General features: G+C 36.4%; 1 protein-coding gene across 1 annotated transcript in view; it reads right to left on the bottom strand.

Annotated features, from left to right (window-relative positions):
- trpc5b (transient receptor potential cation channel, subfamily C, member 5b) overlaps nt 1-15,966 on the bottom strand; it is a 39,918-nt gene that overhangs the window by 3,893 nt on the left and 20,059 nt on the right. The window contains exons 5-10 of the mRNA XM_031807771.1: nt 5,598-5,934; nt 5,123-5,262; nt 4,662-4,984; nt 3,877-4,072; nt 2,668-2,877; nt 1,330-1,371 (exon numbers count right to left, since the gene is read on the bottom strand). Coding sequence (XP_031663631.1) covers nt 1,330-1,371; nt 2,668-2,877; nt 3,877-4,072; nt 4,662-4,984; nt 5,123-5,262; nt 5,598-5,934 — 1,248 coding nt within the window. The remainder of the gene's footprint in view (nt 1-1,329; nt 1,372-2,667; nt 2,878-3,876; nt 4,073-4,661; nt 4,985-5,122; nt 5,263-5,597; nt 5,935-15,966) is intronic.

Below are 15,966 nucleotides of genomic sequence, written 5' to 3'. Positions count from 1 at the left end.
TAAACAAATGAACATCCCACTGGGCACACACTGGTTGAATCAACATCATCTGTCAACCTAATGTAACGTGGAATCTTCATCTTAAAGACGATGACTTAACCTGACTAACAAGTTGTTACATCAATCTTATTTCAACATGATTATCAGAACTGTGTAAAACGTTGAAATTGTGTTAAATTCCGCATAGAAACGTTCAAATCGTCTTTCATCCTATCATCATTGCCTAGTTAAATAAAGGCTAAATACATTTTTAAATATATATTTTTTAAAACATTCAATATATATATATTGTTGGGTGGTTGAAATTGTTGATATTTGATTAGACATATTTTTACGGTATTTCAATGTCGATAGTAAAATGGTACGAATCGACGTCCTTGTTTCAACAACATGCTGCATGTGAAAGTAAATTCAGAGTGAGGTTGGGTTTAAGTAGGCAACTTTGACATCTGATTTGCCCAAAGGACACCACAATTAGTAATTCAGCAGGGTACATAGAGGTAGGTATCTGGATGGTAGACTTGTTCTCACTGATGTGCATTACCCCTCATAAACCGGCAGGAGTCACTGTTCAGGCAGGAATCGTTGGACTGTGGCTTCGTATTTTATTTCAAGATACCTCTTTATTTAGGTTGAAGGCATGCCATTGAAACAATGACGTTGGTTCAAACATTCCATTTACTATCAACATTGAAACAAGATCTAATGAAATATAAAATACAACAATTTCAACCAACTACTGCATATTGAATATGGGCTGAAAAAGATTTTTAACATTTCTGTGTGGAATTTTAATTTAATTTGAATTTAAACATATACTGTACATAGTTCTGTGATTATGTTGAAATTTGATTGTCACAACCTGTTAGTCATGCGAAGTTATTGTGTTGAAATTTGACCCTAATTTCAATGTTTAAATTAGATAAAAACAGTACTGGTTGATGACTTTTTTTTCAAATCCAAATGTGTTTTTCCATGTAGATTCCACATCACAATTGGTTGAGAAATTATGTTAAAACAACATTGATTCAACTAGCGTGCGCCAATTGGGACATGCCTGGGATCAAAATGAAACCTACCGCCAAGCTCACCACCACCATAACGACGACACATCCAGCAACTGAAACCTGTTCCCCACTTTGCTCAAATGTCAACAGCGTAGTAATAGATTCTAATACACAGTGTGCAGTGCAAATGTCCTTCATGCAGCTCAACAATGAGGCGTCAAGAGGGTGTGTTTGTGCGCGCGCGCGCGTGTGTGTGTGTCTGTGTGTGTAGACATGCATACACTCTTGTCCATAGTTTTTATGATAGCAGCTGTTTTTTTACCTGATAATGCTGGTTCTGAATCAGGTTGTCAGCATGCCGCTCCTAGAACAAAATGAAAAAGCAGAAGAATGGAACTACTTTTGTTCGTGCGCTGCATTTATATTAGCTGTCAATGTATCGGTATCACTCTTGTGGTGTCTCTGCTGATGCCTGTTACATTTGTACTGTGAGAGTGACACACATGTTCTAAACAGTGGTTAAAGAGGAATTTATTAAGGTCCAGAAGTATTTGGACAGTAACGTTTAGTTTTTCTTTTGGATCTGTCCTCCAGTACTTTGGATTTGAAATGATACAATAACTCTGGGGTTGAAGTGCAGACTGTTATTTTCATCCATAATGGGTGAACCGTTTAGACATTGCTGTATACTTTTTGTATATAGTCCCGCTCATTTTAGGGAACCAAAAGTATTTGGACAAATTCACTTATGTGTATTAAAGTAGTCAAAAGTGTAGTATTTGGTCCCATATTCCTAGCGCGCAATGACTACATCAAGTTTGTGATTCTATGAACTTGTTGGATGCATTGGCTGCTTGTTTTGGTCGTGTTTGAGATTATTTTGTGGCCAATTGAAGTGAATGATAAATAATGTATTGTGTCATTCTGCAGTCACTTTTATTGTAAAGAAGAATAGAATATGTCTCTAAACACTTCTACAGTAATGTGGATGCTACCATGATCACAGATAGTCATGAATGAATCTTGAATAATGATGAGTGAGAAAGTTAGAGGCAAAAAAATCGCACCCATGTATCAATCATTTCAGACTTTGTTCCACTATATTTTCTCCACTTCAAACCAAACTTCTGATTCAAAAGTGTGCATATCCATTATTATCCAACGTTATATCCCAAAACATGTGTCTGTTGTGTTTGGTGAGTGGGTGAAGGTAATGCGAAAAGCCTCTGTGTAAAGCAGGAGTGTGGAGTAGAACAGTAGAACAGGCGATTGCAGCTGGTAGAGGAGAGAAGTTTAGCTGACTGGGAGACATCCAGTGAATTTGGAGCCTGAGGAAGGGTTGCTTGGCAACATGTGCCTGCCCACTGCAGCTGGACAACCAGGATATACAGCCCCTTGTCAGTAACTTCACAGCTGGGGGAAAGTGATAGCCCTAACACTATTCTCAAGCTCTCCATAACATTTACAGGGCAAGGATCCCATAAAACGTATACGGTTGTGTTATTATATAGAAATAAAGGAGCAAGGCGATGATTGTGGCAAAGCAATCTCATGTCTTTCACTGATCTGACACCGCAAAAAGGAAACTGCCAGGTGAGAATTTAGTGAGTGTGTGTACACTGTATACTATATTGACTGTACAGGTTTGTAAATGTTGTACCGTGAACTCCTTTAGGTTCTCGTGTTTCCTCGGGTTGTCAGGACTGGGATGGTCCCGTCCACACAGGCGGTTGTGCGTCCACACACACAGGTACCACACTGACTTGGGGCTGGGGACGATGTTGAAGGGCGGAGGGAGAGTTCCTCCCTCGTCAAAATAACTCATCCACAGCTTGGTGCGGGCAAACTTCCATTCAATGTCCGCATGATCCTGTGCAAGGGTATTTAGATATTAAAGGAGGGCTGCACCATCAGAATTATATGCGATCACATTTACTGTCACTGAGTGTGATGAAAAACCCACTTAATAGCAGGGCTAAAATAACATTTGATCTGCTTGAAATAAATAGTTTCCTTAACATGTAGTTACATTCTGTCTTCCCTTTCCCTAGATGTGCCTTAGGCAATGTGCTGTTCTCTGATGGGAGGGATGGGGTTTGGTTGGTGGATTGTAGGATCCATTTTCACACAGCTCCCAGGGAGAGTGATACATGGGCGGGAGGCCCTCTACCATCGGCTTAAATAAGCAGAAAGGTTAGCTTGGTGCGGGCAAACTTCCATTCAATGTCCGCATGATCCTGTGCAAGGGTATTTAGATATTAAAGGAGGGCTGCACCATCAGAATTATATGCGATCACATTTACTGTCACTGAGTGTGATGAAAAACCCACTTAATAGCAGGGCTAAAATAACATTTGATCTGCTTGAAATAAATAGTTTCCTTAACATGTAGTTACATTCTGTCTTCCCTTTCCCTAGATGTGCCTTAGGCAATGTGCTGTTCTCTGATGGGAGGGATGGGGTTTGGTTGGTGGATTGTAGGATCCATTTTCACACAGCTCCCAGGGAGAGTGATACAGGCCCTCTACCATCGGCTCGCAGAAAGGTTAGTTGGAGGGGAATAAACAGATATAAAGACGTCTCTGTGTGATGCCTGCAGCCCCATAACTACAAACTCTCAGAGATGTGTGACCTGCCTTTCATGATCTACAATACATTTTATCGCAATGACTCATTCTGGTTCTTCCTGCTGAGATTGAGAGACACTTTGCATAACTTCTTGAGATCAACTGCAAGCGCCGCTTGATCATTAAGCACCAGCAAGAGCTCCACGAAAAAGATGGAAGGGCCATGTGACTTCCCCTGATAAAGGAGCTAGCAGACAGCTGAGAGAGAGCTGGACAGAGAGAAACGACGCCATGTGACTCACAGCGATGAGCTGATAGGAGTTGTTCATCATGGCGATGAGCATGTTGAGCAGCACCACCAGGGAGATAACGTTGTAGGTACCGAACATGGTGGCTCCCACAAACTCTGTGAACTCATGGCGTGCCTTCACGTTGGTCACGTACAGGTTGAGCAGGCCGAATATCGACCAGAACAGGGACTGTAACGTCTCAAACAGCCTGGGAAAGAACAAGATAAACCGATGTATTTATTTTTTAAAGCCAAACAGCAGAAGCCTTTGAATCCTAAACAGATGTTTTGCATTACAGCTACTCAATGTAATATTAAAACCTAGAAAACAGATGGAGGCAAGCGATGCAAACTACTCAATCTCCAAAATGACTCAGGGGCTGGAGGAAGCAGGTGAGATTTAGTACACAGCAGTATCTTTTATTCATTACGGGACAGGGAGAGGATTATATGCATACTGCTGGTCTCTGTGTGAAACCTCAGGGAACACATGAAAAAGAGCTTTTCAATTACAATAGGCATTGGAGTATCAGACCCTGTGTGGAACCTGACACCTATTCCAAACCTGCCACCCTCTTCCCGAACAATTCGTATCTCCTCATGTTCCGTCTCTGCTCCCCTCCCAATATCTTTCAAGCTGCTTCCTTTACCCTGCCCTCTACCTCTTCACTCCCCTCCTTGTCTCAGAAAGTGCTCGTCTCATTCATTTCTCCATGTGCTCTTCTTTCTCTGTCTATCCAAACCCCTCCTTTTGTCATGACACACTCTTTCTAGGACAAGGGCCCTCAGACGACTCACGTAGAGAAGGCGTTGTTCTGCTTCTCACAGCGGATGCCCTTGCAGTTGTTGGGCTCGTCCGAGGCCTTGGTCTCGTAGTAGAAGTACAGCTGGTTGAGCCCGTTGGCGAAGGCCAGCAGCACCAGGCAGTAGATGAAGAGGAACTTGAGGATGTCCAGCAACATGCGTCCCAGAGAGATCTGCAGAGGCCCCAGGTGGGAGTTGGCTGTGAACAGGGAGATGAGGCGCAGGGAGCTGAAGATGTTGGCGATAGCAAACAGGCCCTCGGCGATCAGCGTCGGGTGCCACATCTCCCACTCCTCCCGCGGCCGAGAGCTGTTGTACTGTTGTTGAAACAGAGAGAGGCTGTTAGCTACCTGCCAGAAGGCCACGGTTATCATATTGCAACGTGTAAAGCGGGCAAAAAGAAACAGACAGGGATTCCGTAGCCCTCGTCTTGAAAAGATAAACGTGTGACGTACCTTGAAGTAAGCAACTAGTTTGAGTGAGATGGTGGCCAAGTAGAGAGAGTTCATGGCGAAGTCCATCAGATTCCACCAGTCATGGACGTACTCAGTGAAGCCGCCGTCCCACATCTCCTTTATCTCAGCCCAGATGAAGCCTGAAGGGCAGACAGGTGTCAAGTCAGTAAGACACATGGCACTGCACACTACGATTAATGTCACCTGCCATGATATTGTTTTTTCCTATCAGCACAACTAGTCCAAATCAGAAACAGATTAATGGCAGCAAATGCAGCATCCTATTTCTCAATATCCACCCAGTTACCAGTTAGATCCTGTTCGAGATGGATTATAATGAAAAGGCCTGTGTGTGATCATGTAAAAAGGTACGACACTGACCGTTAAGGATATCTCTCGAGCCCTACTCCTCTTTACAGTGCTGGACGCTATAAAACCTCCCCCATCACTGGCTGCCACCCCACCCCCTGCTCACCCAGCACCCAGGGAAGGATCATCCACTCCACCACGGTGGGTGGCGGGCCCTGGACGTGCAGGTCTGTTCTCACGATGTGCTGGGAGGCCAGGAGGAGGAGGAAAAGAAAAGTCAGGTAGGAGGCTGTGTGGCAGATGAACTTGATGAAGGGCTTCTTGATGAAGAGGCCCAGGCCACTCCTAGGGGCCAGCAGGTAGACCAGGGAGAAGATAGGGAAGAGCAGGCCGATGGTGAAGCAGGTGACCAGCTTGACCGCCCAGTGGCGTCTGCGCCACCCGGGGAAACCGTCGTACCACAGGGTGGCCAGAAGCTGCTGACAGTTTGGCTGGGACACAAACTGGAGAGGAAGAGAGAATCAGAGATGGAGGGAAGGACATCGGTAAGGCAAATCGAAACGGCAGTATCACCCTTGGCAAGTGCTATACAGGGTGAGACTCAACCTATGCCACAACTCTCCTTCATTGGTAATACATAACAGTTAAACGCCAGCCAACACGGGTCAAATTATTAGATCAACAAATAGAATAGAAGTGCCTGGGGTAAGAATACCACAATGGATATTGTACACATCTCAAATAGGCTTCTTCCAGTGCTTTGGATATAAAGTTGATGTGTACTACAGATCATAAAGAGTTCCTGGCTCTTGCCAGCTTCCGTGCAGTAAAACTAACTTCCCAGTGTTAGTCCCCGGCGCTATCCTCCCACTGATGACCCCTGAGGTTGATAGGCTTCTTCCAGTGCTTTGGATATAAAGTTGATGTGTACTACAGATCATAAAGAGTTCCTGGCTCTTGCCAGCTTCCGTGCAGTAAAACTAACTTCCCAGTGTTAGTCCCCGGCGCTATCCTCCCACTGATGACCCCTGAGGTTGATAGGCTTCTTCCAGTGCTTTGGATATAACGTTGATGTGTACTACAGATCATAAAGAGTTCCTGGCTCTTGCCAGCTTCCGTGCAGTAAAACTAACTTCCCAGTGTTAGTCCCCGGCGCTATCCTCCCACTGATGACCCCTGAGGTTGATAGGCTTCTTCCAGTGCTTTGGATATAAAGTTGATGTGTACTACAGATCATAAAGAGTTCCTGGCTCTTGCCAGCTTCCGTGCAGTAAAACTAACTTCCCAGTGTTAGTCCCCGGCGCTATCCTCCCACTGATGACCCCTGAGGTTGATAGGCTTCTTCCAGTGCTTTGGATATAAAGTTGATGTGTACTACAGATCATAAAGAGTTCCTGGCTCTTGCCAGCTTCCGTGCAGTAAAACTAACTTCCCAGTGTTAGTCCCCGGCGCTATCCTCCCACTGATGACCCCTGAGGTTGGCACTGCAGCTTATATCCCCCAAAATACCCAAACAAACATCCCTGCAAGCTGCACATGGAATAAAAATGAACAATACCCAAACAAACAGCCCTGCCAGTTGCACATGGAATGCAGCCGTGTGCAGAACTACTTGCTGTAGTTCGTATTTCTGATATCTGGTATATTATAAGCAGCATTGCCTTGCTCATTCAGTAGTACTGGAAACAGGCTTGTTTAGGATAGTTTACTGTATCACAAATTCATCAGGACAAGATTAATCTATAACCCATCTACATTAACTCATCTATAAACTAATCTATAACCCATCTACATAAACCTTCTATAAACTCATCTATGACTCATCTATAACCCATCTATAACCATCTATAAACTCATATATAGCCCATCTATAAACTCATCCATAACCCATCTACCTTAACTCATATATAGCATTGATAAACTCATTTATAAGCCATCTATATTAACTTATCTATAACCATCTATAAACTCATATGTAGCCCATCTATAAACTCATATATAACCATCTACATTAACTAATCTATAACCATCTATAAACTCATCTATAACCCATCTATAACATCTATAAACCCATCTATAACCATCTACATTAACTAATCTATAACCATCTATAAACTCATCTATACCATCTATAAACTCATCTATAACCCATCTATACCTCAACTATAACCCATCTATAACTCATCTATAACCCATCTACAATGACTCATCTATAACCCCATCTATAAACTCATCTATAACCCATCTATAAACCATCTATACCTCATCTATAACCCAGCTATAACTCATCTATAACCCATCTATAACTCATCTATATCCCATCTATAAACTCATATATAGCCCATCTACAAACTTATCCATAACCCATCTATAAACTAATCTATAACCCATCTACATTAACTCATCTATAACCCCATATATAAACTCAGCTATTACCCATCTATAAACTCATATAACCCATCTACATTAACTCATCTATAACCTGTCGTGGAAATTTCCTTAATTACCAAATGATGAGAGAGCAAATTACACAGCAGTCAGAGTTATGCTTAATCTTCACCTTTAATAATAATTAAGCTTTTGCAATAGCATTTTGACTTTCAACAGTTCAGTATCTCTAATGAAAAGTTGAGCGTGGTCAACATAATGGCAAATGGGATCTTTTATAGCAAAGATCCACCCCCCCTTAGTTGACATGACAAACCACAGGTCTTAGGAACTTACACAAAGAAAGACTTTACTTCAGAGAGGAGTATCCCCTATCAGACAGCATTGGCTATAAATTATCCTTCAGTTTGGTCTCCTAAACAAAGCTCTTATCTCGTTCTTGGTACATGGTTTAAAATATACGTTTACACATGATGACAAGCTTGACCTCTCCCCTCTTTGCGGCCCAAGTAACTGACCCCCCACCAGAGAACAGATAACTGCAAATGGCCACCACTATAGTACAACAAGATACATTCTGATGAGAAGTAACTCACAAGCATATAATGAAAATAAAACACCTTATCTATGTTACCAAACTAATTCTGATTTATCCCTAACAAACCCCATCTATAAACTCATCTATAACCCCATCTATAACCCATCTATAACTCATCTATAACCCATCTACAATAACTCATATATAACATCTATAAACTCATCTATAACCATCTACAAACATATATTTAACCCATCTATAACAATCTATAAAATCATCTATAAACTCATCTATAACCCCTCTATAAACTCATCTATAACCCCTCTATAACCATCCATAAACTCACCTATAACGTCTATAAACTCATCAATAACCCCTCTATAAACTCATCTATAAAACCTCTATAAACCATCTATAACTTATCTATAACTCATCTATAACCCATCTATAACCCATCTATATCGCATCTATAAAGTAATCTATAACCCCTCTATAAACCCATCTATAACCCACCTATAACTAATCTATAACCCATCTATAAACTCATCTATAACCCAGCTACAATAACTCATATATAACATCTATAAACTAATCTATAACCATCTACAAACGTATCTATAACCCATCTATAACCCCTCTATAAACTCATATATAACCTCTCTATAAACTCATATATTACCCCTCTATAAACCAATCTATAACGTATCTATAACTCATCTATAACCCATCTACATCCCATCTATAAACTAATCTATAACCATTTACAAACTTATCTATAACCCCTCTATAAACTCATCTATAAACTCACCTATAACCATCCATAAACTCACCTATAACGTCTATAAACTCATCAATAACCCCTCTATAAACCCATCTATAACTTATCTATAACTCATCTATAACCCATCTATAAACTCATCTATAACCCATCTATAACTTATCTATAACTCATCTATAACCATCTACAAACTCATCTATACCCATTTATAAACTCATCTATAACCCCTCTATAAACTCATATATAACCTCTCTATAAACTCATCAATAACCCCTCTATAAACTCATCTATAACCCCTCTATAAACCAATCTATAACGTATCTATAACTCATCTATAACCCATCTACATCCCATCTATAAACTCATCTATAACTTATCTATAACCCATCTACATCCCATCTATAAACTCATCTATAACTTATCTATAACCCATCTATAAACTCATCTATAACCATCTACAAACGTATCTATAACCCATCTATAACCATCTATAAACTAATCTATAACCATCTATAACCTCATCTATAACCATCTATAAACTCATCTATAACCCCTCTATAAACTCATCTATAAACTCACCTATAACCATCCATAAACTCACCTATAACGTCTATAAACTCATCAATAACCCCTCTATAAACCCATCTATAAACTAATCTATAACCCCTCTATAAACTAATATATAAACCCTCTATAAACTAATATATAAACCATCCATAAACTCACCTATAATGTCTATATACTCATCTATAACCCATCTATAACTCATCTATAAACTCATCTATAACCCATCTATATCCCATCTATAAACTCATCTATAATTTATCTTTAACCCATCTATAAACTCATCTATAACCCCTGCATAAACTCAACTATAACTCATCTATAACTCATCTATAACCCATCTATAACCCATCTATATCCCATCTATAAACTCATCTATAATTTATCTATAACCCATCTATAAACTCATCTATAACCCATCTACGATAACTCATATATAACATCTATAAACTCATCTAAACTCATCTATAACCATCTACAAACTATATATATATATAAACTCATCAATAACCCCTCTATAAACTCATCTATAACATCTACAAACGTATCTATAACCCATCTATAACCATCTATAAACTAATCTATAACCATCTATAATCATCTACAAACGTATCTATAACCCATCTATAACCATCTATAAACGAATCTATAACCATCTATAATCATCTATAAAATCACCTATAACCATCTACAAACTATATATATATATAAACTCATCAATAACCCCTCTATAAACTCATCTATAACCATCTACAAACGTATCTATAACCCATCTATAACCATCTATAAACTAATCTATAACCATCTATAATCATCTACAAACGTATCTATAATCGATCTATAACCATCTATAAACGAATCTATAACCATCTATAATCATCTATAAAATCACCTATAACCATCTATAAACTCACCTATAACCCCTCTATAAAACCATATATAACTCATCTATAACCCATCTATATCCCATCTATAAACTCATCTATAACCCATCTATAACTTATCTATAACTCATCTATAACCTCTACAAACTCATCTATAACCCATCTATAACCATCTATACCCCCTCTATAAACTAATCTATAAACTCACCTATAACCATCTATAAACTCACCTATAATGTCTATAAACTCATCTATAACCTCTCTATAAACTCATCTATAACCCCTCTATAAACCCATCTATAGCCCCTCTATAAACTCATATTACCATTTATAAACTCATATATAACCCATTTATAAACTTATATATACCCCATCTATAACATCTAAAAACAACCCATCTATACCCATCTATAAACCATCTATAACCCATCTATATTAACTCATCTATAACCCATCTACGTTAACTCATCTATAACACAAATATAAACTCATCTATAACCATCTATAAACTCATCTATAACCCATGTATATTAACTCATCTATAACCCATCTATATTAACTCATCTATAACCCATCTATATTAACTCATCTATAACCCATCTATATTAACTCATCTATAACCCATCTAAATTAACTCATCTATAACACAAATATAAACTAATCTATAACCCATCTACATTAACTCATCTATAACATCTATAAATTAATTTATAAGCCACCTATATTAACTCATATAACCATCTATAACTAATCTATAACATCTATAAACTCATCTATAACCATCTATAACCATCGATAAACTCATCTATAACCATCTACATTAACTAATCTATAACCCATCTACATTAATAACTCATCTAACCTATCTACATTAACTCATCTATAACCATCTATAACCATCTATAAACTCATCTATAACCATCTATAACCATCTATGAACTCATCTATAACCATCTATGAACTCATATATAACCTCATATATAAACTCATCTATAACCTCATCTATGAACTCATCTATAACCATCTATGAACTCATCTATAACCTCATATATAACCCATCTATAACCATCTATGAATGCATATATAAACCATCTATAAACCATATATAAACTCATCTATAACCCCTCTATAAACCCATCTATAACCCATCTATAAACTAAAATATTACCCATCTGCATAAACCATCTATAAACTCATATATAACCATCTATAACCATCTATGAACTCATCTATAACCTCATATATAACCCATCTATAACCATATATGAATGCATATATAAACCATCTATAAACCATATATAAACTCAGCTATAACCCCTCTATAAACCCATCTATAACCCATCTATAAACTAAAATATTACCCATCTGCATAAACCATCTATAACCTCATATATAACCATCTATAACCATCTATGAACTCATATTACCATCTATAAACTCATCTATGAACTCATATATAACCTCATATATAACCCATCTATAACCATATATGAATGCATATATAAACCATCTATAAACCCATCTATAACCATCTATAACCATCTATGAACTCATCTATAACCATCTATGAACTCATCTATAACCTCATATATAACCCATCTATAACCATCTATGAATGCATATATAAACCATCTATAAACCATATATAAACTCATCTATAACCCCTCTATAAACCCATCTATAACCCATCTATAAACTAAAATATTACCCATCTGCATAAACCATCTATAACCTCATATATAACCATCTATAACCATCTATGAACTCATCTATAACCTCATATATAACCCATCTATAACCATCTATGAATGCATATATAAACCATCTATAAACCATATATAAACTCATCTATAACCCCTCTATAAACCCATCTATAACCCATCTATAAACTAAAATATTACCCATCTGCATAAACCATCTATAAACTCATATATAACCATCTATAACCATCTATGAACTCATCTATAACCATCTATGAACTCATCTATAACCTCATATATAACCCATCTATAACCATATATGAATGCATATATAAACCATCTATAAACCATATATAAACTCATCTATAACCCCTCTATAAACCCATCTATAACCCATCTATAAACTAAAATATTACCCATCTGCATAAACCATCTATAACCTCATATATAACCATCTATAACCATCTATGAACTCATATTACCATCTATAAACTCATCTCTGAACTCATATATAACCTCATATATAACCCATCTATAACCATATATGAATGCATATATAAACCATCTATAAACCCATCTATAACCATCTATAACCATCTATGAACTCATCTATAACCATCTATGAACTCATCTATAACCTCATATATAACCCATCTATAACCATATATGAATGCATATATAAACCATCTATAAACCATATATAAACTCATCTATAACCCCTCTATAAACCCATCTATAACCCATCTATAAACTAAAATATTACCCATCTGCATAAACCATCTATAAACTCATATATAACCATCTATAACCATCTATGAACTCATCTATAACCATCTATGAACTCATCTATAACCTCATATATAACCCATCTATAACCATATATGAATGCATATATAAACCATCTATAAACCCATCTATAACCATCTATAACCATCTATGAACTCATCTATAACCATCTATGAACTCATCTATAACCTCATATATAACCCATCTATAACCATATATGAATGCATATATAAACCATCTATAAACCATATATAAACTCATCTATAACCCCTCTATAAACCCATCTATAACCCATCTATAAACTAAAATATTACCCATCTGCATAAACCATCTATAAACTCATATATAACCATCTATAACCATCTATGAACTCATCTATAACCATCTATGAACTCATCTATAACCTCATATATAACCCATCTATAACCATATATGAATGCATATATAAACCATCTATAAACCATATATAAACTCATCTATAACCCCTCTATAAACCCATCTATAACCCATCTATAAACTAAAATATTACCCATCTGCATAAACCATCTATAAACTCATATATAACCATCTATAACCATCTATGAACTCATCTATAACCTCATATATAACCCATCTATAACCATATATGAATGCATATATAAACCATCTATAAACCCATCTATAACCATCTATAACCCCTCTATAAACCCATCTATAACCCATCTATAAACTAAAATATTACCCATCTGCATAAACCATCTATAAACTCATATATAACCATCTATAACCATCTATGAACTCATCTATAACCATCTATGAACTCATCTATAACCTCATATATAACCCATCTATAACCATATATGAATGCATATATAAACCATCTATAAACCCATCTATAACCATCTATAACCATCTATGAACTCATCTATAACCATCTATGAACTCATCTATAACCTCATATATAACCCATCTATAACCATATATGAATGCATATATAAACCATATATAAACCATATATAAACTCATCTATAACCCCTCTATAAACCCATCTATAACCCATCTATAAACTACAATATTACCCATCTGCATAAACCATCTATAAACCCATCTATAACCATCTATAACCATCTATGAACTCATCTATAACCATCTATGAACTCATCTATAACCTCATATATAACCCATCTATAACCATCTATGAATGCATATATAAACCATCTATAAACCATATATAAACTCATCTATAACCCCTCTATAAACCCATCTATAACCCATCTATAAACTAAAATATTACCCATCTGCATAAACCATCTATAAACTCATATATAACCATCTATAACCATCTATGAACTCATATTACCATCTATAAACTCATCTATGAACTCATATATAACCTCATATATAACCCATCTATAACCATATATGAATGCATATATAAACCATCTATAAACCATATATAAACTCATCTATAACCCCTCTATAAACCCATCTATAACCCATCTATAAACTAAAATATTACCCATCTGCATAAACCATCTATAAACTCATATATAACCTCATATATAACCCATCTATAACCATCTATAACCATCTATGAACTCATCTATAACCATATATAAACTCATCTATAACCCCTCTATAAACCCATCTATAACCCATCTATAAACTAAAATATTACCCATCTGCATAAACCATCTATAAACTCATATATAACCTCATATATAACCCATCTATAACCATCTATAACCATCTATGAACTCATCTATAACCATATATAAACTCATCTATAACCCCTCTATAAACCCATCTATAACCCATCTATAAACTAAAATATTACCCATCTGCATAAACCATCTATAACCTCATATATAACCATCTATAACCATCTATGAACTCATCTATAACCTCATATATAACCCATCTATAACCATATATGAATGCATATATAAACCATCTATAAACCATATATAAACTCATCTATAACCCCTCTATAAACCCATCTATAACCCATCTATAAACTAAAATATTACCCATCTGCATAAACCATCTATAAACTCATATATAACCATCTATAACCATCTATGAACTCATCTATAACCTCATATATAACCCATCTATAACCATATATGAATGCATATATAAACCATCTATAAACCATATATAAACTCATCTATAACCCCTCTATAAACCCATCTATAACCCATCTATAAACTAAAATATTACCCATCTGCATAAACCATCTATAAACTCATATATAACCATCTATAACCATCTATGAACTCATCTATAACCTCATATATAACCCATCTATAACCATCTATGAACTCATCTATAACCTCATATATAACCCATCTATAACCATCTATGAACTCATATTACCATCTATAAACTCATCTATGAACTCATATATAACCTCATATATAACCCATCTATAACCATATATGAATGCATATATAAACCATCTATAAACCCATCTATAACCATCTATGAACTCATCTATAACCTCATCTATAACCATCTATGAACTCATCTATAACCTCATATATAACCCATCTATAACCATCTATGAATGCATATATAAACCATCTATAAACCATATATAAACTCATCTATAACCCCTCTATAAACCCATCTATAACCCATCTATAAACTAAAATATTACCCATCTGCATAAACCATCTATAACCTCATATATAACCATCTATAACCATCTATGAACTCATCTATAACCATCTATGAACTCATCTATAACCTCATATATAACCCATCTATAACCATCTATGAATGCATATATAAACCATCTATAAACCATATATAAACTCATCTATAACCCCTCTATAAACCCATCTATAACCCATCTATAAACTAAAATATTACCCATCTGCATAAACCATCTATAAACTCATATATAACTCATT

The sequence above is a fragment of the Oncorhynchus kisutch genome, linkage group LG28 (genome assembly GCF_002021735.2).
Source record: "Oncorhynchus kisutch isolate 150728-3 linkage group LG28, Okis_V2, whole genome shotgun sequence".
Lineage (NCBI taxonomy): Eukaryota > Metazoa > Chordata > Actinopteri > Salmoniformes > Salmonidae > Oncorhynchus > Oncorhynchus kisutch.
The sequence above is the reverse complement of the archived record's forward strand: the minus strand, read 5'-3'. Positions and strand labels throughout refer to the sequence as shown.